The 26,624-nt window shown below is 43.2% G+C and overlaps 1 protein-coding gene across 1 annotated transcript; it reads right to left on the bottom strand.

Moving 5' to 3' along the window:
- Nucleotides 1–5,245: 5,245 nt before the first annotated feature.
- Nek2 (NIMA related kinase 2) lies at nt 5,246–17,527 on the bottom strand. The gene is made up of 8 exons (XM_020172838.2): nt 17,251–17,527; nt 16,031–16,248; nt 15,502–15,742; nt 13,261–13,343; nt 12,385–12,511; nt 11,198–11,417; nt 9,593–9,718; nt 5,246–6,211 (listed from the first exon to the last, which is right to left on the bottom strand). The coding sequence occupies exons 1-8, from the start codon at nt 17,344–17,346 to the stop codon at nt 5,985–5,987; spliced, it is 1,338 nt and encodes a 445-aa protein (XP_020028427.2). The 5' UTR covers nt 17,347–17,527; the 3' UTR covers nt 5,246–5,984.
- Between the last annotated feature and the right edge of the window lie 9,097 nt (nt 17,528–26,624).

Genomic DNA, 26,624 nt, shown 5'->3' with positions numbered 1-26,624 from the left:
TGTAACTACTCAGGAGGCAGAGGTAGGAGGATCAAGGTCCAAGGTCAGCCCAGGTAAAGTTAGCATGAGATGCTATTTAAATAAACAAACTAAAAGTGAAAGGACTGGGGTGTAGCTCAAGTAGAGCACTTAGTTCAATACCCAGTACTGAAAAAAACTCTACCTTTCAGACAGGTAGAGTAAATTTATGGAGAGGTACTGTTCTAGGTCCTTGGATAGAGTTCATTCCCCTTGATCTTTTGCAGTATTTCTGTACAGGTTTTACAGATGAGGAAACAAAAGCTCAGAGAGGTTAAAGGAATGAGCCAAATACAAGGCAGCTGCTGGGCATCCCAGTCAGGCTCTCTCCACACTCTGTGCTAAGAGCCTAGAACCAGCAGGAGCCACTTGGACACTGTCCTCTTGGCAGTCAGGCCAACCCTGCTGAGAGATTTGCATGGGATTTGTAGTAGTCCCAAGGCTCTACCAGACACCTCAGGGATCTGCCCAGCATGCTCTGCGAGACAGCCAAACCCTGGCTGGGAAACTTCTTTGCTATGACCACTTCCTCAGCTAATTGAACACAAGGTTTTTAAACGTAGAGCCAGGATGAGAATGATCGGGCAGGTGAACTGCCCTGTGCCATATCAGGGTTCACCTAACCAACAAACTCACCTCGCCCACCAGGCCACATGCTTGAGGCAGGGGCTGTATTCCCTCCTTGCTGGCTACTCCAAGCAAGGTAGTTCTCTCAGGGACTCAAGGGGAGGCTGCCTTCTGGAAGGAACTTGAGATGAACATAAGGATGACACAAGGCCACTGTCTAAAAAGAGAATGAAGAGAATTTATATGTACTAACAAGAAGGGGTTATTTTGAATTGAAGCAAGTAAAAGAATGGGACACATGTGTGGATCCTATTTGTGAGTGTGTTTTAAATACACATACACAGACATACACAGAAACCTTCATACACAGACACTCCTGTTCCCATGCCATACCTGTGTGCACACACATGCTCTGGAAAGAAATAACAAACACCAATTTATTAACAGCAACTTCTGAAAAAGAGGCAGAAGGTGGGATTATGGGTATGGAACACTTATTTTGTTAATTTTCATGATATATACTAGACACATGAGATGTTTTACAATGACATCATCACTTCATAATTTAAAGAAAGCCTGAATTTTTAAATGTAGTGAATAAATCTGCCACCATGAACACTTCTTGAGAATGTGCAAGCAAGATTCCAGAACACCCAGTTGCAATGAGACAGCCAGTGTGTTGGTCTCAGAGAAAGTTGGGGCTGGCAGAAGGAGGGGGAATTTATTTCCTGGCTGCATGGTCAGAAGGGTGTCAAGTGGGGGTCAGCCTTGCTTGTCTGGGATTTCAGTACTTTGAACAAAACTGGTTGTGGCGTCAGAAATGCAGGCAAAGGGCTGGGGGTGTATCTCAGTAGTAGACAATTGCTGGGCACATACAAGGCCCTGGGTTGGATCCCTAGGAATGCAAAAAAATAAGAAAGAAAGAAAGAAAGGAAGGGAGGAAGGGAGGAAGAAAGGAAGGGAGGAAGGGGGGAGGACAGGAAGGAAGGGAGGGAGGAAGGAAGGAAGGAAGGGAGGAAGGAAAGAAGGAGGGAAGGAAGGAAAACAGATAAGGAGTCCAGCAAAGGTGTCCTTGCTGGCCTCTGAGTGCAGTGTTGACTAACCTTTCTGGTACAGGAGGCTCCTAGGAAGCGGACCTCTGTCCCTCCAGGAGAGGGGAAGGGAGGGTCACACGGGGTGAGGGACTAGGGAAGTGAGCCTCTCCCCCCATCATTTAGCCACACCTGCATGCACATCCCTCTGGGACACCTGGTTTCCAGCTCCTTCTCCTCTCTAGGAAATCCACCCCTCCAACGTGGATCCTGATTTTCCCAGCCATCAAGTCACAACAGACAATTGTCTTGTTGCTACCATAAATTCTCTTTATTCTTTTTTAAACAGCTGCTGTGTATCATCTTTTGTATTTGTCCTAAGAAAGCCTTGCCTTGAATCTGTGAGGGAATCAGCTTCCCTGAAAGAAGGTTTGTCCTGCAGAGAAGGTTTGCTGGAAATGTAGAATACTTCAGGGGATGGGGCCTGAGTGAGGCGGTCCTGAAAAGGATGCTGGACAGCCTGAGGGCACTGCATATCTGGTCTGGGTTTTTGAGGGAATGGAAAGCCAAATAGTAGGCAGTGCTAATGAAGGAGGACTCCATCAGTCTGGGATCCTATTGATATCACTAGAAAATCACCCCCTGGCCACAACCACTCCCCATACCACATACACTAACCACTGCTCCTAGCACCAAGTCTGGAAGGCCACTGGGCTCTACCATCCTGCTCTGCAACTCCTTTTTAGTCTTTCAGATGTCGTGGGTGAAGCATGGACTATCATCTTAGCAGTCGTTGTGGAAAGTAGATGGTTTGGAGGCAAAGCTCACCTTCTGCTATAGTTGGAGGGCTACTGTCAAAAGCATGAATTTGAAGTTGAAGAAATCAGTTCAGAAACCAGCTCTGCCTATTCCCATCTGGGATCCCTGAGCCCCAGTGTGTCAGTGCAGAATGCTGACACTAATGATACCTGTCTCGCAGGGGTGTTGTGAAATTGAATGATATAATAGGTAGATGGCATTCAAGCAATGCCTGGCATTAATTTTGGCCTGACTCCCAACTGCTCCAGCCAAAGTGTGGAACTTCTGGTCTTACAGATTCATGGCGCCACCTTGTGGTTTTTTTCTGTCAGAACATGCGCTTAACCACTCAACTCCCATGACTTCTATGGGGTGGAGGTGAAGGTGGGGTGTCCATAAACTCATTATTCTTTTAGCATGTCAGCTCTGTAGTGGTAAGTGTGGTGTTGGTGTCTAACAGAACATCGTAGAAAAACCTGAGAAACAGATGCTAGAGAAAAACCATTTGGAAGGAACACATCCCCATCAAAGAGATCTCCTTCTAGTCCAGCATCACCGTCCAGCTTTAGCTGTGAACAGGAGACAGTTTTGTTGGCTTTCCAGTAAGGAGAGAGGTTGCATAATGATTTAAAATGTCTCTCTTCCACTTCCAAACCTCTGCCCACTTTCAAGTCCTGCCCTATTGCTTCTCCTAACCCCTAATCCCATAACACACACACACACACACACACACAGACACACACACACACACACACACACGTGTGCTGCCTTCCCTTCCCTCTCCTGCTTCCCCACAGCACTCCCACACCCCACTCAAAACCCATTTCCACTTCCCCTCCACCCTGACCTCCTACTGTTCGCCTCCTCTTCTTCCTGCTGCACCCCTTATGGCCCCCTCTTCTGAAATTGCACTTTCATTCCCTATTATCATTCCGGGCTTTATTCTGCTCCTCAGAACTTACCACTACGTGCCAATTTGTTGCTTGGTTGGTTGTGGTCTTGCTCCATTTGAATGGGCAAGATTAAGGGGGATGTCTGTCTTTCTTCATTGTTATACTGCCAGTACCTTAAATGACACCGCTCATAGTGAGTGCTCAATAGCTGTTGGCTAAATGAGGAATGAATGAAGGGGGGAGAAGAGAGGTTATTCCACATGCCATAGATTTCACAATGAAATGAAAACTTGTTATTTTTAATAGGAAAGTCACTTCTAAAGAAAAGATTGGCTTCGTGGGTGATTGGCTGGTGCAGCCACAGTTGTGTCCTGACATTCAGAAGAGCCCCACTCCTGGGGTCTAACATCTGTGGTTACAGCCTGAGAAGTTGTGTTTTTGAATTTGTGCTCTGTAAGAAAACGTGGTGGACTATGGAGCATGTGGGGGGCTTAGAGGTTTAGCTCACACAGAGTCCCATTGCCTACCACGTCCATAGACTCTCCAGGATGGTTTGCCCAGCTCCCTGCTTTCTGGTGCACTGGATCCCACCCACCTTCCCCCTTTTGGCCCACATCTTATGATCACTGCCACTGGGTACCACAAGGGAAAGCTCAGGGTTGGGCACCTGGGCCCCAAAGCATCTCAGGACAGGCTGGGGCAGTAGCACTGCTCCCCACCCCCCGCCCCAGCCCTCACCCACTGGCAGCCCCATGGTATATCTGGTAAGTGGCCCATTGGAGGCCATGTCTTGGCAAGGGTCATCCAGGTCCCCTGATCCAGGTACAAAGAAAGTCCCAGCTTGGGGGTAGGGGAGGAGGGGTTTACAAATCCTTGGGAGTGGCTTATCTGCAATAAGTTGGGCAGTGTGGCCTGTGGGAAAGGAAGATGGCTAGCTAGACTTCTCCAGACCTGACACTGCATTGTATAGGGTTGGTGAAGGTAGAGAGGGAAGTGAGAGAGGGTCACAGGACCCCGGGTCCCAGTGAGGGTGGAGAATGTCTGTCTCTTCTGGCTGACTTGAGGCACCCTCCAGGGACAGCCACAAAGTATGAATTATATCATTGCAGTGATTCCACCTGTGAGCTAAATAAATGCTCTGGCATGGCACAGACTAAAACTGGTTAAATTCATCTTACTGATTTCTAAATTTTTTCTTTATTTAGAATATCAAGTAGCAAATAACACATCAAGTGGAGAGAGACCTCAGAAGAATAACTTTATAAGGACCTTTTAATGGGACTTATTTCCCACTTTTTGAACAAGGGCCACATGTTCATTTTGGACTGGGGCTTGCAAATCCTATAGCTGGCCAGGAGTTATATTCAACATTTATGTCAAAATGGTCCTATTAGGATTCATCTCTGGATGTGCCATAAAGTCACAGAAGTCAGTTTCTGATGGTGTTTGGCTAATTTTATCATTTGTTGTTGACAGAACTACACTGCCAACTGTGTGATAAACCTGCAAATTTGACAGAGTTATTTCCCTCACTTGTTAGTTAAGCCTGATAACTTGGTCTTCTTTCATTTTGCTAAATGAATTAGAAATGCCAAGAAAATGTTACATGAAAAATGTGATGGTTATAGCAAAGTCTGATAAATCATTTAAAAAAGTCGGAAGTATTTAAAAAAAATCCATAAACATTCAAATTTAATTTCACAGGTGGGAGGTTTTGGCACAGGTCAGGTTTCTCAAGAGTGGCACTGTTGACATTTGTTGTCAGTTGTACTGTGCGTCACAGAATATTTAGCAGCATTACTGGACTTGACCCACTGGATACCAAGTAGTACCCTCCCCCTCGTGATGACACTGCCCAATGTCCCCTGGGGAGCAGAGTCACTCAGTTCAGGACCACTGGCTTCCAGGGGTGTTAAGGTGTCGTCATAATGGCACAATGTAGCTCCTGAGCATCAGTCCATGTCTTCCCCCACCTATAATCCCTTTAATCATAAACACACATTCCTCCAATCAACAACTCAAGATCAACAAATGCAAGAGACAGAAATATAGGAAAACTAAAGAATTATTTTATTTAGGGAAGGAGGTGGGTAAATGACAGCTAGTTCATATACTATTAAATAGAAATAAAAGAAATAAAAGAATATAGACACCACAGTGATAAAATTCCACAAAGGTAATAGATTTGTACTACAATGGAATATTTATAAACAAGATGTCTTGGTATTAGTGACCAATTAGGTTTATCCAATTAGGTTTTCGAAGTTCAAGAACATTTAAAACCAGACATGACAGTTGCAAGCACACCACTCAGTCATTTAAAGCTTCTCACCCAGTGCTACTCCTGGACAAGTATTTATGCCTAACATTATTTTTTCGCCAAGATCTAAAATGTCACATCTCATATTCCCAATAGTAATCACACACAGAATTAAAAGCTCAAGCAACCAAAAAAGTATCATTTTTTTCTTTACGAAAGATGTTAAAGAAAAATGTTCTTGGAAGAAAGAGAAATTAAAAGATGTGGACATCTCGAACAACTGTTGCTGAAAGTCTGCAACAGCAATTTCAAGATATACTATACAATAAGGGGTGGCTCATGGAACCAAAAATACAAAGCCACAGCAGTTGAGTACCAATCTTGAGAGGGCTGGCACGGCTCTGTGTCTCTGCTCAGCTAGCGCATGCCGAGGATCTGCTTGCTTTTGAGTTGATACGTTTTCTCAATGTCTGACAGGGCCTGAGCCCGCAGCTGGGCGGCATGAAGCCTCTTCTTCAGGTCCTTGCACTTGGACTTGGAGGCATGCTGACTCTCCGAATTCTCACTCCTCATGATGTTCTCTTTACTGTCCCCACTGAAATGAACTTTCTTCTTAATTATTGAGGATGGAAGACCAAGAAGTTCTTTAGAAAGAAAAAGAAAAAGGGTTTTAATTACTTGAATAAGAGTTCAACTCCTGCATACTTACAAAAATTATTTACTCTTGGTTAAGGGCATGCAGCTGGTAAAAACCAATCAGCCTTTCTTTCTTTTCTTGTCTTCTGTCTCTGTCTCTCTCTCTCTCTTTTTTTTTTCTTTATTTGGGATGGGGGTCTTGTGTTGCCCAGGCTGGCCTTGAACTCATGATCTCTTCTCCTCATGAGAAGTGGGAGTACAGGCAACAGGCTTATATCATCACACCGTGCCTCAATCTGCCTTTTAATCCATACCACTGAAAACAATAATCCTGAACTGTGCCAAATATCAAGAACAAATATTTTGTTTGCTTAACAATCAACTTTTCCCTTAAGGTTAACAGCACTGGGGTTATGGATCACAATGCAATATTTTGGAAATTAGTGTTATCTATCCTTGGAAACCAGCTGTCATTCTCTGTAGGACATATTACTTCGAGAAGACCACAGAAGCAGAGGTCTTTCTTGAGGAGAAAACCTACAGTTATCATCAAGCACTCAGTAAAACTTAGTTCAAAAAAGCCCAATTCACCAGCACCTAAACACAATGTGAGCCAAGGTAAATCAAGTAACAGGGCAAAGCAAATGTGAGCTGTGCTTCTCACATGGAACAACACCATATTTATTTAGAGTGGTTACACTGTTAACTACTGACAGAACAATTTGGGGGTTGGAAGCTTACAGGTTTTAACTCTAGAACCTTATTTTTCCTTTATGCTGATTTAAAGGAAATATGTTTAAAGATTTACTGAGCTCGTAATATGGGCCATTGTGAACTGAAGGCCCTATTCTAGTAAGAGAAGATACACCATTATCAAATAAACACGTGCAGATGGGGGTATCTGATTGGGAGGTGTGCATGGGGGAAGATAACAACCAGGCAGGGGACAGGCCTGCTGGGTGGTGGTTGCAATGAGGCCTAGAAAGCCTCACAGGTGAATCTGGAGCAAAGACCCAAAGAAGAAGAGGAGGGAAGAAGCCAGAGGGCTGTGAGGATGAAGAGGCTAGCACACAGACCCCTGACTTCCTCCTACAAGCACTATCTCTGCTTCAAAGCAAAAGGGATTTTGTTAGTTTAAACTCCATTGTCTCAATGTATCTACCTTTTATTTCTACAAATACCTATACACGTGTAAAGTAATATAATCTTACTAATGGGATGGTTTTATAAGAAAAAAAAGTGTTTAGAAAAAAGGCTAAAGGGCCTGGGCCCAAAGTAATCTCAGCTATGTAGGAGTTGGAGATGGGAGGATTCTGGTCAGGAAAAAGCACAAAACACTACCTGAGAAGCAAACTAATGCAGAAAGGGCTGGAGGCCTGGCTCAAGTGGTTGAGCACCTGCCTCACAAGCACAAGGCTGAGTTCAAAACCCAAGTACTGTCAAAAAAAAAAAAAAAGAAGAAGAAAAAGAAAAAAGAATGGTCTTTCACCCAATGTAAGAAAAGAATATTTCTTTAAAAAGACAAAAGACAAAAGGGCTGGAAGAGTGGCTTAAACAGTAAAAAGACAAAAGACAGCATCAGAAAAGATGTGACTACTTACTGCTGTGATACTCTCAACCTACTGTGATGGCTTTCCCCAGCTCTGAACTTTGCAGCCTAAGGTTGGAGAGGGGACATTTCCACCCCCCTGAGTTCATATGGCACTCACTCCCCATCACTTTGTTGCTCAACCTGTGGCACTAAGGAGCCCAGTACTTGTAGTACTCAGTACTCTACAACGTCTCTGAGGCCCCGGGGAGACTGGATTCCTACAGCTCAAATACTTGCCACGATTCTCACACAAGTGGACTCCCACACCCATCGAAGCGTCCTATAAAGCGAAACACATCACCTGTACCTAGCTATTTTCATCCTTTGCTCCAAGACTATCAGGGTGGATGCAAATAAATGCTTAACTGGAAGAGCCATCAATAATAATCAATAATTCTCTGGAGCTGGATGCATAAAACACACATAGTTCTTCTCCTTGATTCATCACCCTATTCATGATTTAAGTCTATTTTGTTTCTACGGCTAACAGAACCGTTAAAAAGCTGATGAGGGACAGAGTGGTGGTACACACCTCTAATTCCAGCTACTCAGGAGGCAGAGACAGGAGGATCATGGTTTGAGGCCAGCCTGGCAAAAGTTAGTATGAGACCCTATCTAAAAAACAAACTAAAAGCAAAAGACTGGAGGTGTGGCTCAAATGGTAGAGTGCTTACAAGCTTGAGGCCCTGAGTTCAAATCCCCAGTACTGCAAAAAAAAAAAAAAGATTGAAATGAATATTGTAAAAGTACTGACATGGTAGATAGTGATGTTTTAACAGAGATGAAGCCCATGCTTCATATAATCTTCGTTTCATTAACTTCCACCACTAGTTTTGCTGATTTCCATCACTTATTCAGTATAGCCACTGCAATCATTACACTAACTTAAGTTTTTTTTGTCCCATTTACTCACTGAACTCATCAGATTCTGTTTATCAAAGGTGGAAATGGCCTCCTTCACACGTGCTATTCTACATGGAATAAGGGAGTCACAAGAACTCTAAATTTCATTGAAAATTCAGAATTTCAGGTTTTAAAATCAACCAAAAACATTGAACAAATCATTTGTGTCATGAAGAAACTGAGAGAAAGATGTTTGCATTTTCCAAAATCCTAAAGATTAAATTAGATCTTGGGTTTATGAAGTGGAGAAAGCTAGTTCGAGGATGCCCGGGCACAGAGGGCAGTCACGAGTGGGCAGTGAAGGGCCACTGGGACACATGGGCTGCACCCCGAGCAAGCTGACTATCTCCACATAAACTCTGGAGAAAGGAGACACACAAGATGTGTAGACGTTAAATAATCAAATATTAACAAAAACATTTCACCTTGAAAAGTCTTAGCCGAGACCCAAAGGTGACAGTCTGTTCTGCAGTTGCCTACTGTATCTTTAAGCCATACTTTCTATGGAGGGTAAGATGTGGCAGTGTCAAAATGCGAGGATTTCTGCTTGAAAATGTAAAGAAATATGGTTTTGACAATATACCATAGAAAAAATTGAAATGGGTGGAGTGTTGAAAATTCTCTCATTTTAAAAAATAAGTATCAAATACCAAACATGTAATTTGATAAGGTAAATAAAACTAAAAATGAAATCCTATGACTCATAAATCCAGTAAATAAATCAGTAGTATAATAGAATTTTATTTCCATTCAAGTGCATACATTCAGTGAAATCTACCTTAAAATTTGAGACTCTGTAAAGGACAAGAGCTACCAAAGCCACCCTGAGGGCAACGCTAATGTGCCTTTCTACTTTTGCAGCACCAACTTCTGTGAACAGAGTTGACTCTCATACCTGGACCACCTGCCAGAGACAGGAACCTCTGCTCCTTTAGCAAGCTGTAGTTCTTTACCAGGCTTTCTGCTCTGGCCAGTTTGTCTTCTGCTAATCTCTCTCGAAAACAAAGTTCACGTTCCTTCTCTTTAAAAAGGGAATGGAAAAAGAAAGCAGAAATTAACAAGGCGCTTCGGTCATAAAACAATTTACATTTGGTAATCTTATCATTGTGTGTGTGTTTCTTATCACTCAGACTAGCATGCCTGACCGACCACTGGTGAGTAATGATTTGTGAAAGGTTTCTTTTGAGTATCCTCGGCAAGCTGATTGCGTTAGTTTTTAATTTAGTGGTTTAGCATGCCTTATGTCATTTTCTTGTAAGGACTTGTTTAAATACAAGTACAAAGTTAGCTTTTAGTTGGTCATGTTATGTGGAAGTAACTCATTTGGAACACAAAAACTACAGCCATCTCTGCTCTCCACAAGAAAACAGGCAACAACTAATTTTCAGGGCATCTCCTAGCCTCATAGTATAAAATCTCCTTCTGGTTCAATGATGCCACCCAAATAGAAGGGGGAAAAAAAACCACAGCTCAGTTAAAGAGCAGTTCTTTAGATTAGTAACAAAGGCCACTAATTATGCACAGCCTAGAATTTGGAGTGGTCAGATTTCAGTTGAATGAAATTTCCCCAGACATGGCAAAAGTGTTAAGAAAATGTGTGTGTGTGTGTGTGTGTGTGTGTGTGTGTGTGTGTGTTTTAAAAGAATTCTTTTGACAGAATAGTCAAAAAAGGTTTCCAGATAAGCACAGGTTGTGCACATACAGTAAGTATATCTCAGCACTATACAATGTTTCATTTATCATTAGGAAGTGTAACATTAATGAACACATTGGTGCTTGATCAGTACATTTAAGTAGAACATTTAAGCATTGAGTATAAGGTTGCAGAAGTGAAATCACGTGTCCTGAAGGTGGGAGAAAGGTGGGAGACGCACACCTCTGTCTCTGAATGTTAAACTGAAATGAAGACCCACACTGCTGTCATTACCTTGTGTAATCCTAAACCCTTAGTAGCAGCTCCCATCTTAGTGCAGTAGACAGACTTTTAACATCAAAAACTCATTTGCATCAAATCAATTAATATTCATCAAGTCAATGTTAAAACCAATCAGAGTATTATCTATAAACCTAGAATATCTTACACCTATGTTCTCCATGGAATGGCCTAACCATATTCAATCCTGCAGACCTGGAGTCTCTTCAGAAAATAGAAGTCATGGTTTTTATGATGGAAGGCAGCACATTTTAAGACCTTTCTTTACAATGGAAAAAAATGACGGTGTATATATTAAGGATAAGAAAGAAACAAAGTGTAATGGCTATTATGTTAGGGTCAACAGAGAATATCCAGCAACATCTAAGAACTGGCAACTGATTCCAGTGAAAGTGCTAGCAAGTCTACAACACGTGCTTTAATCCCTCAAGGATTTATGAGAACATTCTAATGGGACCCACATACATACAGTATTCTACTCAAATACATGTACGTCAGAACAGCCCTCTCACAGAGCTCCTTGGCTTTCCTCCCCCAGGAGGAAAAGGAGTCTGGAGGCAGACTTACGCTCCAGTCTTTCCTCTCGGGCTTTGAGGGCTCGCTCTCGTTCCTGCAACTGTGTTTCCTTCAGTTTCAGCTCACTCAATACAGGGCTGGAATCCTGTAACTTTTCAGGCTCTGCTAGTCGTCGCCCTCTCCTCTCAAAATTTCTTTTTTGCTCTTCTGCTACCAAGTCTGCTATCAAAGGATTCTCAAGAATTTCTTCAACTGAAGGTCGATGGTAATCCTAGGGGAAAATTCTCAGTGTGACAGTCAGATTACATAACAAAACATTCATCAGAAGAAAGCAGTTATATTAGAAGGGCAAGTATGTCTAAGGAAAAAGAAAGGAATGGCAAGTAAGTTCACTGGTCAGAAGGGTTTCTGGATCTTTAAGGTAAAGCAGATTTTAACTTTTATTTTTTTGGTGGCATTAGATTTGAACTCAGGGCCTCTTGCTTGCTAGGCAGGCGCTCTACCACTTGAGCCACACCTCCAGCCCTAGCTTAACTTTTCCCCTTGCCCTCCCCTACACTTTTCTAAGAAGGTTCAGTCCCTGAAGAACCCTGCACGCCTTGTGCTTATGGTGTTCCTAGGATCTGCTTTAGAGAAGTGCCACTTTGGGATTTCTAAACCATCTCACTAAACCAGCCTTCAATCCTATTACTTCCCATTTCCTTCTCTGTGACCCTCTAGCATTTCCCTTCCACCCCTACATTAGCCTGTTCCCAGAACACCTTCTTCCCTATCCCATGACTAGAGTTTGCCCATAAAAATCTTATTTAAGTTATTTTCCCTTTATTCTACCTGTCTCCTCCTCCTCCTTCTTCTCTCCCTCTAATCTCTAATCTCTCAATTAGATCTGGAGAAAAATAATAAAATCAGATTTCTTGTTCCTTCTCTTACCACCTGTCACTGCAGGCAGGACAGGGGAACTGAGGATTTGGAACATTTTTTGCAATCTTTTCTTGCTACCAATCATCTGTTAATATGGCAGAGTGGGAGGAAAAAGAAAGTACAGAAGGTAGACTGGCAAGGATGTACAATTTGCCAGATTTACATATGTATTCACTTGTGTTAACAGTATATTTAGCTGAGGAAATTGTTTATTTCTTCAGACTCTATCACTCTGCAAAAGAGAATATATACTCCAAAATTTAATCAATAACATTACATTGATAAAAACAGACAATATAAAGTCTTATAATGATTACCTTTAAATTTAACATCCTTGTAATAATGTCATTCAATTCATCAGAGTAGCGGTATGGAATTCTCCTGAATTTGCCTTCTCTGATCTTCCCAGCTAGTTCTTTTTGGTTAAAAGCTGTAAATGGAGGCCTGAGATTAAAAAAGAGAGAGAGAGGGGGGAAGAAAAGAAAAAAGAGAAAATTTAAAACTATTACAATGAAAATATATCATAGGAACCAAATCAAAAGTACTGCTTAAACTCCAATCTGTATGTATGTTTCCACTTCTGGAAAACATAACCAGTAAATTTTATAACTAAGTTTAGTAGTTTCTTGGTATTATCCACCCTGTGGTTGAATATGTCTCCTGTTTGGAGGGCTGGCCTGTGTCATATGATATTTGTGGGATCCTGGCCTTACGCTTACAAGATGCCTAGATTTGTGACAACCAAAAATGTTTCTAGACAATGTCAAATGTCCCACAGGAGCAAAATTGGTTTGGGGGGGAATTTAAAAGAATAAAAGAGAAAAGAAGTGGAGTTCTTTCCTGTTCTCCATATCCCCAAACCTTTCGCCTTGATCTTTGTTTCATTTCTTCCCTGTCCTTATAGTAACTTTACCTGACCTATGAACTCTCCCCTTAAGCTCAGCGTCAGTCTAACAGGAAGCATCGCACCAGTCAAGACCCTTGAGCAAGTCAGGACCTAGCTTTATGGTTACATTTTAAGTTTATAAAGCCTGTCCACCTACCTTAAGAATTTAAATTCTTTAAAATTTAAGAATTTTATAATCTTTTAGACTTGAACATACTTTATTAGCATAGAGGCTCACAAAGATGAATCCAGTGAAAAGAGACAAGTAATGTAAACCTTACATTAGGAATCACATTGTCATACTTACATTAAAGCACAAAGTTCATACAGCAAACAACCCAGGGACCAGATATCTGACTTCTCGTTATAGGACATGCGATTCATTTGTTCCTAGAGGAGAAATAGGGTAAGAAAGTGGAAGGAAATAAAAGTTTATTTTGTTTTAAAACTTAAAAATTATACCTGAGACAAAAATGGAATCTCAAAAAGTTTGATAATTTCAAGGAAATTGTTATATAACTGTAATAAAAATTTCAACTACAGAAGGCTAATTTAGCTTATGTTACAACAGATGGTAGCTTCTACTTTATTCTCCGTTCTGTAAAGAGAAAAGCCAATAATCTTTTCCCAATATACTTTGGCCATATACACTTCATTCACTTATTTTTCATTCACAAGTGAAAACATTCATGAGCTAGACACTGACAATTCAAAGATGAGAGACCTCTGTCCTCTACCCTCAAGGCAGTCATAATCTCGAGCACCATTTTTTAAAAAGCATTTAAACATGAAGACTCACTGCTCAAACTGGCCTCAACTTCCTGGGCTCAAATGATCCTCCTGCTTCAACCTCTGAAATAGCTGGGAATGACAACAGGCTCATGCACCTCTTCCAACTAGAAACTCCATTTTAAAAGAATAAGAGAAAATTCCAGAATAACCAAATTGTACATCTAGCCCACATTTAAATGGAGATAGACATGAATCGCTAATTGAGTGATTCACTTATATATTAGTCTATTGTATAAACCATAGCAGGAACTAATGTTTATATTACCTACTTTAATTGTTTGCCTTTCTTTCATGCCCACCCTACCATAGTTGTTATTCACAACAGGGGAACCAGAGGCAAGTACCAGACTCTCCAGGAGACTGGTTAGCGTAAGTTTAGCAGGTGTCTGATACCACTTGTCGACAGTCAATGCCTTCGGGAAACAGAACTGATCTAATTACAAGAGCAGGAGGGAAAAGGAACAAAAGAATTGCACAGGTTTCAAATTGTCTAAGAACCACTTCTGGATAATTTTCCTGTACGTTAAAGGTTTTGTATTTGTAATACAATAGAGAGAAAATGGCACTGTTGTGGCCATGTCTGATTTTATCAAAAACAAAATCATAAATGTATAAAGTTTGCACTGCAGTCAGATCTCTCAGCGTAATTTATGAAGATTTGGAAATTACTAGAAATGTCTGTGAACTACTAAAGAAACTAATAAGTACCTGTCTGTCTATATCTGCTCAGGTTTCACATACTAACACATTGATGCCCCCCTTAGAGACTTAAGCTTTTTGTTTTGTTGGTTGTTTTTGTCGTTTGTTTTAAAGAGCATTTATGTTAGCCTTAGTAACAGGATGGGAAAGTCTTAACCCTCCCCTTGTAATATTCATAATTGAGACTTAAGGTTTTTAAAAACCATCAGACAATACCTAATAATAGCCCAAAACTGTCACAGCCTTTGCCCCAGCAATTTCATTTTGTGATCTATACTCCAAGGAAATAGTCAAACAAGGTTCTCCTACAAAGGTATGCACAGCAGTGCTCCTTAGAGTGGTGAGAAATTTTGGAAACAAAATATCCAGCATTAGAGGCACTGGACAAGTAAGGGTGAGTGGACTCTCTTTAAATGCACTCAGGAAAAGGCAACAAAAAAAATATGCACAAAAAATTAATACTGTAAAAACATGTTATCTGAAGTGAGGTTCCTGAGCCCACATATCCAAGCAGAATAATGTACTGAGAGTTTATTAAAAAGGAGAATTCAAAACAAAAGGAGGGGGAAGAGTCCAAGGATGTTCGCAGAGATCCAAAGTTACTGTACCTGAACTTGGGTGGAGGAATCTGCATTTTAAACACACACTCCACAGGAATCTGATTTGTGTGTGCTCAGGAACTACACTTGGGAAATGGCGCTGCTCTTGAGGGCAGAGACAAAACCCACTTCACCTCTGTAATCTCAGAACTTACCACATGGCCCTCATGCAATAAAAGCTTGAATTGAGCTGGGAGTGTGGCTAGAGTGGAAGAACACTTGCCTACCAAGAGCAAGGTCCTGAGTTCAATCTCCAGTATTGCCAAAAAGCTTGAGTTGAATCGCTGATGGAAGAATTGAATGGTTAGGCTGCCCATTTGAAAAAAAATATAAACTTAAAATGAAACATTAATTCTGGGCCATTATTAGATTGACTAACCAACCAAAATCCCAATTTTCTTGAAGCTAAATGCTTAGCATTACAATATTAAAAAGTATCTAAGTTCTGAAATACTTACAGGAGACATGTAATAAGGAGTGCCAACAAATGTTTTTGCAAAACTCGTATCATGATTTAATATTCTAGCTAGCCCAAAGTCTCCAAGCTTGACATTCTGTTTGCCATCCAGAAAGACATTGGCTGGTTTCAGATCCCGATGCAGCACAGTGTGACCGCCATCACTTCGTCTGTGACATTCCTTCAGGGCCATTGTTAACTGAGTCATCACTCGAAGAACAAATTCTTCTTCTAAGTATTGCCTGAAACCAAAGTTGTTGCATGGCATTTAACTTCTGAATAAAATCATTACAGATATGAGATGAGACCAGCTATTTGGTTTTTAAAGTGTAAAAGCAGGAAAATAAGTTATCTTCCTATGAAATATGGCTGTTTATTCACCAGTGATTTTCTAAAGGTCTGTGGTTCCACTAAACAAGTAAAGGAACACTCTCCCATACTACTAAGTACATTGTCCCTGATCCCAGCACAAGATGATTGACGGTTACAAAAGCAGACCCGTCTTCAGCTCACATTTAAAAGACATTTACCTTTCTTTGGTTCCCTTTGTAATTACGCTAGCCAGGTCCCCCCCTTCACAATATTCCATCACAATGTACAACGTCGTGTTGGTTCGGTCAATAATCCGATCATAGTAACGGACAATGTTTGGATGTTTCAGTTCACGAAGCAAATTCACTTCAGAAACAAGCATCTGTTTCTCAACTTCTGTCATGGAGCCATAGTCAAGTTCTTTCCAAACTAGTATCTGAAATAAGAAAATTTCCAACTTATTATGCTCAGAAACAAACATACCTCCCGTTTTAAATATATCCTCCACTCCAAGGTCATGCTTATGTAACTTAGTCCAATAAGCTTCAAGAAAAACTCAGTTGACTGGCATAATCTTCCCCTAATTTTTACTTTTTTTTTGGTGATAGTGGGGTTTGAAACCATGACTTCAGACTTGCTAGGTAGGCATTCTACCACTTGAGCTACTCCGAGGGCCTTTCATTTTTAAGCAGTAAATGATGCTATGGCCCATTAGGTCTCTCCAACCCCTACTTTCAGTTACTTAAGGGGAAACTGGCAAAAAGGTACTTTGGTCAGAGGTGGGGCGGAGGTGGTCAAAGTCCTTGACTGTTGGAACTGATTGTGTTTCCCCAGGATTTAGAGACCTTAGTAAAGATCCCTCCATCATGAAGTTATTTTAATAAGGGGAATAAGGTAGAAGGGAGAATAACCGAGAGGATGAACCAATCGGTTATAACATATGCATATATGGACATGTCACAATGAAACCCTGTATAACTATCATATACTAATAAAAATGTTTTCTTGAAAGAAAAAAATCCCTCCATCAGCAGCCGGGCAGCAAAGTCTACCTACACTCGACGGGAAATAGGATCCGATTATCCGAATAATCGGGACTTTTATGCAGAGTGCTGACTGCAGATATAAAGTTTCGGGGTCTGCCCCTTTCCTGCGTCTTGAGAGACTCACTCCTCCAAGAATAGCTCAGGAGTGAGCTAGCTGCCACCAACGGGAGACCCTAACTAAACTAGTCAAAGTGGGAGAAAGAAGGGCGAGAGAAAGGGGGAAAGTGGAAACACGTGTCTATATCAAAAGACCCACAGGCTGTCATTCGCAGATCTAAGGGGAAGGCCGAGACTTCCGGCCAGCCCTAAGCGCAGCCTGCCGGGCCCTCCAGGCGGCGCCCCTGGCTGGCGAAACCTCCGCAGGGCGGGGACAAGGAACCGCCCGCGCCCACCTTGCCGTCGCTCTTCCTCCGGATCTTCTGGCAGCGGCCGTAGGAGCCCGTGCCGATGGTGTGGAGCACCTCATAGTCCTCCACCCGGGACGGCATGGCCGCCCCGCCGCCGGGCTCCCGCTGCCTCCGGCAGTCACAAAGCCACAGCCGCCGTCCGCCGACCCCCCAAACAGCACTGACCCGAGCCCAGGCCCCGCGGCCCCGTTTAACCGTCGCGGGCCCCAGCCTCGCAATCTATTGGCAGACGGCGAGGCGATCTCGCTTCTCTAATTGGCTAAGGAAAACACAACACCCTAGGCATCCTGGGAAAAGTGCGTCGCTAGGCAACCGCGTCGGCGTCGACTTCGGCGTTCAGCCTCTAGGGTGAAGAGGGCGGAGCCAAACCAAAGGGAGGGCGGGGAAAAGAAAGGTGTGGCTGGCGGGTCTGGGCTAGTCTATCCGCGGACGTCGCCAAGGTAATTGAGGTCCAAGGACCTCTCCTCAGACTCTTTTGCACACCGCTACCAAGCAACTGCCCCTGACTTTGACTCTTCATCCTCTCTCGGTTCTGATATCCCGAACCTGGGCCGGGCCATGCTGAAGACTTGGTGAGAGGAGAACAGATGAAAAATACAGGCCCTCGCTGGAGGAAGTGCCAGTCAGTGCTTACTGTGGTGCCAGGGCCGCACTAAGCACTTTTCTATTAATCAACACAAACCTGTAAATCAGGGATTAGTGCCATTAATATTTCCCAGATAGGTTAAGTCATCTGCTTTGGGACCAAGAGCCAAGAAAAGAATTGATGCAAAAATAGTGGACATGCATAGTAATGATTTAAAATTTACCCGCGAATGCAGGTATAGTCAGATGCCTGACCAATGTACGAAGAGGTGTATAAAGTCTCATGGTAGGAGATGGAAAGTCCCTGACGTTTTGGAACATTCTGGTGACCTTAAGGTCGAGATAGTCAAGTTTTACCTTCTCCAAAAAAAAAAATTATAAGAAAAGACAATCAAATATCTGTGTGCCCAGCACCTAATTAATTGACAATACTTCATTGATTGTAGCCTTCACAGAAACCAATACTTTCAGTTAACCCAGTCAAATGGAACAGACCCATTTTTTTTTCCTTGGGAGAGGGGTCCTAGAGGATTCCATCCAGGACTCCTTAGTAATTTGGTAATGCATAAATAGGTCATTTTTCTTTAAATATTTATTCAGCATGGGATTGAAAGGAACCTGGTGTTCTATTAATAAGACTTACAAATATCTTTATGTTAAAAGTAAATTTATTACATGCACTGAATGTAACATAGGATAATTGGAATTTCCAGCCAAGAGAACTTTTAAATTAACATTAAAGGGCAATGTCTTACCTCAAAGGAATAGGGCCAATTTAGGATTCAGAAGTTATGTAAGGAGCTATAAGTGGCTGAGGTTATTGGCATCATATTTTTAAAATTATTTTAGTGCTTCTTAGAGATTGGCTATCCTGTCCCAAATCCAGCTCTGCATCTTCTCTCTCCACTCTTCTGCTCTCTTTTCCCCAAACCCAGCACACTTTCTCAGCTCCTCACCACCCCTGCCATCTTTGCATCAGTATTCCATTTACCCAGAATTCCATTTGTCCCCACTCCTTTATCTACTCCTCCACCCCAGTCGTGTCTGTCCACAGAACACAACTTGTCTTGCAAGATTCAATTCCAAATTTGTCGCCTCTACTGCTCAGAGAAGCTTCTCTAGCATGCTAGGAAAGAGTTCACAAATCTGTGTACATAAATCAACACTAACTTATTATTTATCATTATTTGTTGAACTCCAAGCTCCTAATAGCCAGCCTAGGTCCTGGAATAGAGAAGAAATGCAAAAAAAAAAGCTTTGTTAAATGAAAATCTGAGAAAGTCACTTACTAATATTTATGCAAGAATTTTGGAGTGAGCCCTGAAATGTTCAGTTTTCAAATACCCCCAGCTCAGTGTCAGAGACTTAACTATCTGGGAAAGAGCCATTCCTGGAGTATGAAGAGTGGCTTTTAGTCATGTGTGTCTATTCAACAAATATTTACTGAGCATGTATGATGAGCCAGGTATAATAACAGGCATTGATACAACGGGTGTTCATTAGAACGAGACAGTGGAGCCTCCATGACAATGATAATGAAAAGAATAGTATAGGCATGCATGAAAAACCCTAATTATTGGCCAAGGTTAGTTCACATCATTGTGGGGATGGCCAGCGGGCCACTAGATGCCAGAGTAGACATTGGTAGCTAAGGAGTATGTGGGAGTCAATCAGGGACATGTTACAAAAAAAACCCTTCCTCCTCCACTGCTTTCTCCTTCCTTTCTTCATTTTCCGTCCATTTGTTTGTTTGAGACAGGGTCTGTCTGTGTGACCTGGACTGGCCTTGAACTCCTGATTGTCCTGTCTCTCAGCCTCCTGAATGCTAGGATTGATTACAGGCATGCCCATTTTTTTCTTTCTTTTTTTTTTTAGTACTTGGGATTGAACTCAGGGACTCCCACCTGCTAAGCCAGTGCTCTGCTTCTTGAGCCACACCCCCAGCCTTATCCATCCATTCTTTAAGATTCAGCTCATGCAGTTTTTTTCCTTGAAATTTTCTCTGATTGACTACAACTCACTGTGATCTCCTAATGACTCCCAAGAGTTGCTGACTGCACTGTGTATTCACTATTGTACATTGAGGGATGAAGGAAGTCATGCTTCATGGCTCTCAACTTCCCTTTTCATGTTACATTAAAGGCCCACTAGAGGGCTGCACATCACTGAGTGATAAGTGAGGAGCCAGTGTCAGCACTCAACTACCTATAGAGGCCTGTCCTTATAGGAAACCCCAAGATTTACATATTTGAAGATTCAAAATCAGACATTGCATATACAAATCTTATCTTAACAACACTATTACTTGCAGCAATTTGAAGTCTGGGATTATGGAAATTCTTTAAAGTGCTTCAGAAAAACTGCAGCGGCTAGGTGTGATGGCACTCACCTGTAATCCTAGCACACTCAAGAGGCTGAGGCAAGAGGATTACAGCCTGGACTACATGGCAAAAAAAAATTTAAAAAGAAAAAGGAAAGAAAGAAACAAAAAGAAGAACAAAGATTTCTAGTGAGAAGACAAAATGGAGAGATTCTTTGTTTATAATGATCAGAAACTAAAAGGTGTTTTTTTTAAATGTTCATGACATAGCAGGTACTCAATAAATGTAACCATGTTCTAGAAGAAAGAACGAAGTAGAATGAGGAGAGGCCTGACAGTGACACACTACTGATATAAATAGATAGACAAGATGTAGACTAAGACACAGCTATGGATTAATAACAGACAGTTCATAGAAGAACATGATGAGGAAAAATTTATCTTGGAAACCAGACAGTGTTTAACACAGAGGTCCACCACATTTTAAACAGGCATCATTTCAAACTTGCATCTAAGGGTCCAAATTAGGGAAAACTAGATTTTGGTTCAATATAAACTTTTTTGGGGGGAGGAGCAGTACTGGGGTTTGAACTCAGGGCCTTACGCTTGCTAGGCAGGAGTTTTATCACTTGAACCATGCCCCCACTATGTTTTGCTCTAGCAATTTTTCAGATAGGGTCTCATGGTTTTGCCCAGAGCTGGTCTCAGACTGTGATCCTCATGTGACTCCCAAGTATCTGGGATTACAGATGTGTACCACCATACTCAGCCACGATAGACGAAGAGATCTATTCATAAATCATATATTACTTTTCACTTGACTTGTGAACTCAGAATATTTGTTATCTCTAAGAATATCAATCATATAAATTAGATAAGAATAATGTTACAACTAATCCTGGATGGTGAGGCCTGCTATGGTACAAATATCTGTGTTCTCCCACCACACTGAATCATATGTTGAAACCTTACCCTCATGGTAAAGGTATTAAGAAGTGGGGTCTTTGGGAGTCTGGTAGGCCATAAGGGCTCTACCCTCATGAATGGGACTAGTGCCCTAATTAAACAGTTCTGAGGGGGCTTATTCACCCCTTCCACCCATGTGAGCTTACATAGAAGGTGCCATCCATGAGAGACAGCCCTCACCAGACTCCAGATCTGCCTGTCCAGATCTCTGACTTTCCAGCCTCCATAACTGTGATCAATAAATTTCTATTATTTATAGTTTTCCTAGTCTGAGGTATTTTGTTATAGCAGCCTCAATAACATGAGACGGCAGCCTTCATGTATGAATAGGGGACGTTAGGAGCTTTTAGAGACCACCCTTCAGAGCTCCTGCATAGCAATTGTGAAACCCTGAGTTCAAACCTCACTACCACCAAAAAAGAGAGAGAGAGAGAGAGAGAGAGAAAGAGGACAGCATCATAAAATTGTAGGAACAGTGCGTACAAGGCCTGGGAATCCTGTGTCTTCTATCTTAATGAGCTATGTGACCTGGAGAATCCTTTTCACTTCTCTGGGCTTCATGAAGTAAAGGCATTAGGTTAGATGACCTTAAGTGACCCCTCCAGCTTTAATTCACCAAAATTGCCATCAGAGCTAGAACACTGGTTTAGCCCTTGATCTGCATTTCCATATCTTGTTCTCTTCATTCTTTACTGATATCATCAATGTTTACTTCCCAGGGATCTCACGGGGAAGGTGAGACAGGTGTAAGTGAGCTTTGTCTCTCTATGTATCTGTACAGTGTGATAGTTGGCCTGACAGACCTTTGCTTAAAATGTTCAGGAGACCCAGCAGGAAGGAACCAGACGCTAATAAGGACGGCAGGTATGTAGGTCAGGGCAAATGTTCCTACGAAGGAGACACTTGATCTACACCTGAAGGAGGGTCTGGAATTAGGAGAACTGTGGGTAGAAGCATGGAGATCTGCAGGGGTCTGCAGGGGTCTGCCGATTGGGTGGATTGACCAAAAGGTGCATTGTTACTTGTGAGACATGTGTTGCATAGCGAGTAGGAAGACCCAAGAACTGAGATAATCTTCTGAAGGTGATGGATTCTCAGGAAAAGCTTTGAGCATCACCGGATGTGTGTTCTAGAAAGATCACTCTGATTAAGAATGAATGTGGGGCCGGGGGCTAGTGGCTCATGTCTGTAGTCCTAGCTACTCAGGAGGCAGAGATCAGGAGGATCACAGTTTGAAGCCAGTCCCAGGCAAATAGTTCCGAGAGACCCTATCTAGAAAAACCATTCACAAAAATAGGGCTGGTGGTGCAAGGTGAAAGCCTTGAGTTCAAACCCTAGTACTGAAAAAAAAAAAAAGAAGAATGTGAGTGTAAGAATGCAGCGTGGCAGTAGCTCAGAGGAAGTGAAACAGACTAAAGAACGGCTGGCAGAATGAAGAAGGGAGAAGTCCAGACATGTTTGGGAGGCAGATTAGATGAGACATGGTGACCAACTGTATGCAGGGTACGTAGGGAGGACAAGTCCTAGCGTAAGTGACCAGTCAGTGGTGTCCTTCAGTGTGGGAGGGATCTGGGAGGAGTAGGGATAGGTGGGTGATGCTATTATGATTTGAATCTGAAATGTCCCCCACAGGATAATTGTTGAAGTCCTGGTCTCCAGCCAGTGGTGCTATTTTGGGAAGTTCTAGAAACTTAAAGAGGTGAGGCCTCGAGAGAGGAAGTAGCTCATTTGGGGGCATGTCCTTGGGCACTAGGAGCCAGGTGTGCAGATGAATAGACCCACTAATGGTAGAGTGAGCAGGGGACTGGGAAGGGAGGTTGGAGGTTGTTCTGGATAGGAAAAGGAAGAAAAGTCAGTGAAGGAGACCAGGAAAGGTGACCAGAGGGTCAGAGAGCACATGGAAGTAAAGTGTAGCCCGGGAGAGGGTATCAAGGATTGTGGGAGTGACCTATATACCAGCATTGCAGCAAGAGCAAATAAGGTAAAAGCAAGGAGATGAACACTGGATTTGTCATCCAGAGAGTATAGTGCTCTGTAAGAGCATTTTCAAGTCGAGTGGGGCAGCAGCCAGCCCACAGGGGTTGTGGCGGGATCAGATGGTGTGGGAGGGTTAATGGAGTGTGTGTGTGCAGACAAGCCCCAGGCAACCTTCCAGGGCAGCCACAGTCCCTGCCTTCCTGCCTGTTGGCACTTTGTTCTTGTGCCTCCCTCCCCCTGCCAGCCCAGGCTTCCTGCCTTCATTGGCACCACTCAGCATCAACCTGCTGCTGATGTCATGTTACACACTTATATGTGTCACCCCATGGGGCTGCATACACCTCCATGCTATCAGCTGTCAACAGGTCCCCATTGAACTGTGCCATGCTTAAGGCAGTGACCACCATGGATCTAATGCAGCCCAGCCCAGTCAAGGCTTGTGGGGAAAGGGTATAGGAGGTGTGATGAATACTTGCACACTGTGCGAAAGGCTCAGAAGGAAGTCAGAGCAGAAACTTTTGTCTTGACTTTAAGGGGACAGAACCAAAAGGCTTTGGCACCAGCATGGGCCTGATCCATGGCAGAGCATGCTGTGAGCTCCCCACTGCCTCCCAGCAGCAGCACTGCATGTAGATTCAGGCCAGAAGGAAGAGTTCCCGCGCCCCTTTCTGTTGCTGCTCAGCCAGCCCTGATCCTTTGATACAGACCAGCAGGACTGCAACCTCAGTGCTGTTGCCTTTGGACAGGGAGAACATTCCAGGGCAAAGGCAGAAAGGAAAGCCTGAAGCTACAGCCCGTCCCTCCAGTTCTCAGAGGTCAGGGACTGGGTAGACATCAAGTCATTCAATGTTTCAGCAGCCTGGGAATCACTAGTGAGCACCTGGAGGCCCAGAAGACATCAGTAATTGGCACAGGGCAGAGAGTGCAAGATATGTGAGATCTGAGATCTTGAAAGCTGGTTTACGTGGCTTGTGTAGTTCACTTTATAGTGGGAGGGATTAAAAAAAACAAATAAACCAACAACAACAAAAAACACTAGCAAGAACCCAGTTTCCAGTGTGGGTCTCCTGTAACCAGCTGTGCAATGAGGCCAGGTTTGTGCCTTCTGACCAGTTGTCATCATCTTGTCTGGGCCAGCTGCAATAGTGTGGCACCATGAAAGCTCAGTGGGGGGCACAGGAATTTGAGCTTCTGCTCTGGACAGACCTGAGGTTGCCACTCAGCCCGGCTCACACAAGCCAGGTGAGACCACAGGCAGCTGCCCCCAAGTCCCGGATGCTCTTCTGTGGACTTAGGGAAATTATGTCTGTTTCACTAATGTTCCATGGAGGTCTGAGTGAAATAAGGTCTGACCTGCTTAGATGTCCTGGGCACAACAGTTTTTACTGTAATTCTCTTACAGGGGAAAATACAATGCCCCAGACCTTCAGAGTTTTGCAAGGCTTCATGAGGGACACTTGAAACACCTTCAGCCAACCCGCACTGCCCAGCATTTCTTAGGACAAACACTCTCCCAGCTGGCCTGGCTCATCACCAGCTTCTGCTTTGCCTGTCCCCATGGCATCTCTGCATTCAAGGGCATTGAAGTGTGCAGATCTCCCGTGAGCTCAACAAAACAAGGGGAGTGAGGCCGAGGCATGGGTGTTCTCAGGGGGTTGAAATCTAGTTCCCCACTGAGGAACAGGTACAAACTGCCCCCACATGCCCACCACCCTCCTGTCACCAACACCCCCTCCACCCCCCAGCCACTCGTGCAGGTCAGACAGGCAGTTGAAGGGCAGCTGGGGAGAGAGGAAACTCAGCCCTGTGGGCCTGCAGACCTAATTCGCTCTCCCTGCTGGCCTCAAGTTTCAGAACTGGACTCACTCAGGTCTGACACCATACAGAGAGCTCTGTCTTCCTCTCTTCCTTTTCAGGAAACATCTGGAAATATCTAGAAACTCCTTGGGAAAGTTTGGCCTTCAGTGAACTTTAGATCCCTGCCCATTCTCCCCAAATTCCTTGTTTGTTGGACATTATGAGAAAGATGTGTGTATCTTGCAAAGATATAGCTTGAACCCAAAGCACAAAGAAATAAGAATTCACTACACAGAGTAATTTGGAGAAGAGGATTATTTGTGACACAAACCACTCATCATTTTGTGAAAGTATTTGCTATTAATTAAATACCAGTCTTTCAGACTGCCTTTAAAACATGTTTCAAATAGAAAGATATTCTTTGCACTTTTTTCCCCCTCTGGAGGAATTTGTGGTAGAGAAGACCTAATTTGAGGAGGTCTTGGTGGCTGTCAAACACAACTGTTCCTGTTCCTGCTGGCTTGTGGCATTGTGCAGAACTAGCCTTTACCCTGGGCATCCCTGTAGGACTGTAGGATCCAGTGAGCTGAGCCCACAGATAAGCCTGGTGTGGCTGGTGTGGCCTACAGAGATGATAACAGTACCTGCTCATCCTACCAAGCCCTGTGCTGCTCGCTCTTCTTCACTCTTCACCACATCCCATGATTGGAGCATTGGTTTATCCCATTTTCCAGGAAAGAAAATCAAGGCTCATAGTGGTTAAGCTTCAGCCTCAGGCCCCCATATTCCTTCTTATGTGAAACAGACACAAATGTGTCACAGGTCTGGCTCCATAATGTTTGAGAAAGCTCCCTCCCAACCATTCCCCATCCCCACAGCCAGGCCAGTCAGAGAACCTGAGAGGGGAACAAGCTAGGGGTCCTGAGACTGGCTCATGATGTACTCCTTACGCTGTGGATGGGCCTGTGTGTACACATGTGTTTGTGTACACAGAGGAAAGGGTACAGTGGGAACGTGGTTCATTTTGATTAACAAAAAAGTTTCAGTCTCCTCATAGCCTGGCTTGTGAGTTAGATGCTCAACACACACACACACACACATGAACATACTAAAAAGAGAAATCAGACAAAACTGATCAAATGGACCACAGCAAGCTCTGCCCCAGCCTGAAGCCAGTGTGGGTTGCCCCAGAAGAAACAGAAACTCTCTGTGCTCTCTTCACAAGTTTTAAGTAAGTCTACAAAACCTTTTAAAAATAAAACATTTGGTACTGGGGGGAGGCGGTAACTCAGTGGTAGAGCACATGCTTAGCATGTGTGAAACCCTGGGTTTGATCCCCAGGGATCAAACTTATTTAAATAAGTAAATAATTCATTAAAACCCCAAAGAGATAGGGGAAGGATCAACTGTCTTCTGAGCTTTGTGAACTGAGAATTTTGTTCTTTACCAAATGTGGATATGAAACCCATCTTTGATGTAGTTTGACATCCTGGAGCTTCCAATTGCTAGCCATGTGTTCATGACGAGTGGTTCCTTAAAGCCAGGGCTCCTGCTAGGGCACCTTCCCCTGAAATCTGAGAGATGGGACAGTGATGCCAACATGGCCACTGGACTGGGGCATGAACTGCAGGCCAGCCACGGCGCAACGATGCAATGACAAGGTGTCATTGCTGTCTCTACTTCACAGATGAGGAAAGTTGCAAAGATCACTAGA

The sequence above is a fragment of the Castor canadensis genome, chromosome 11 (genome assembly GCF_047511655.1).
Source record: "Castor canadensis chromosome 11, mCasCan1.hap1v2, whole genome shotgun sequence".
Lineage (NCBI taxonomy): Eukaryota > Metazoa > Chordata > Mammalia > Rodentia > Castoridae > Castor > Castor canadensis.
The sequence above is the reverse complement of the archived record's forward strand: the minus strand, read 5'-3'. Positions and strand labels throughout refer to the sequence as shown.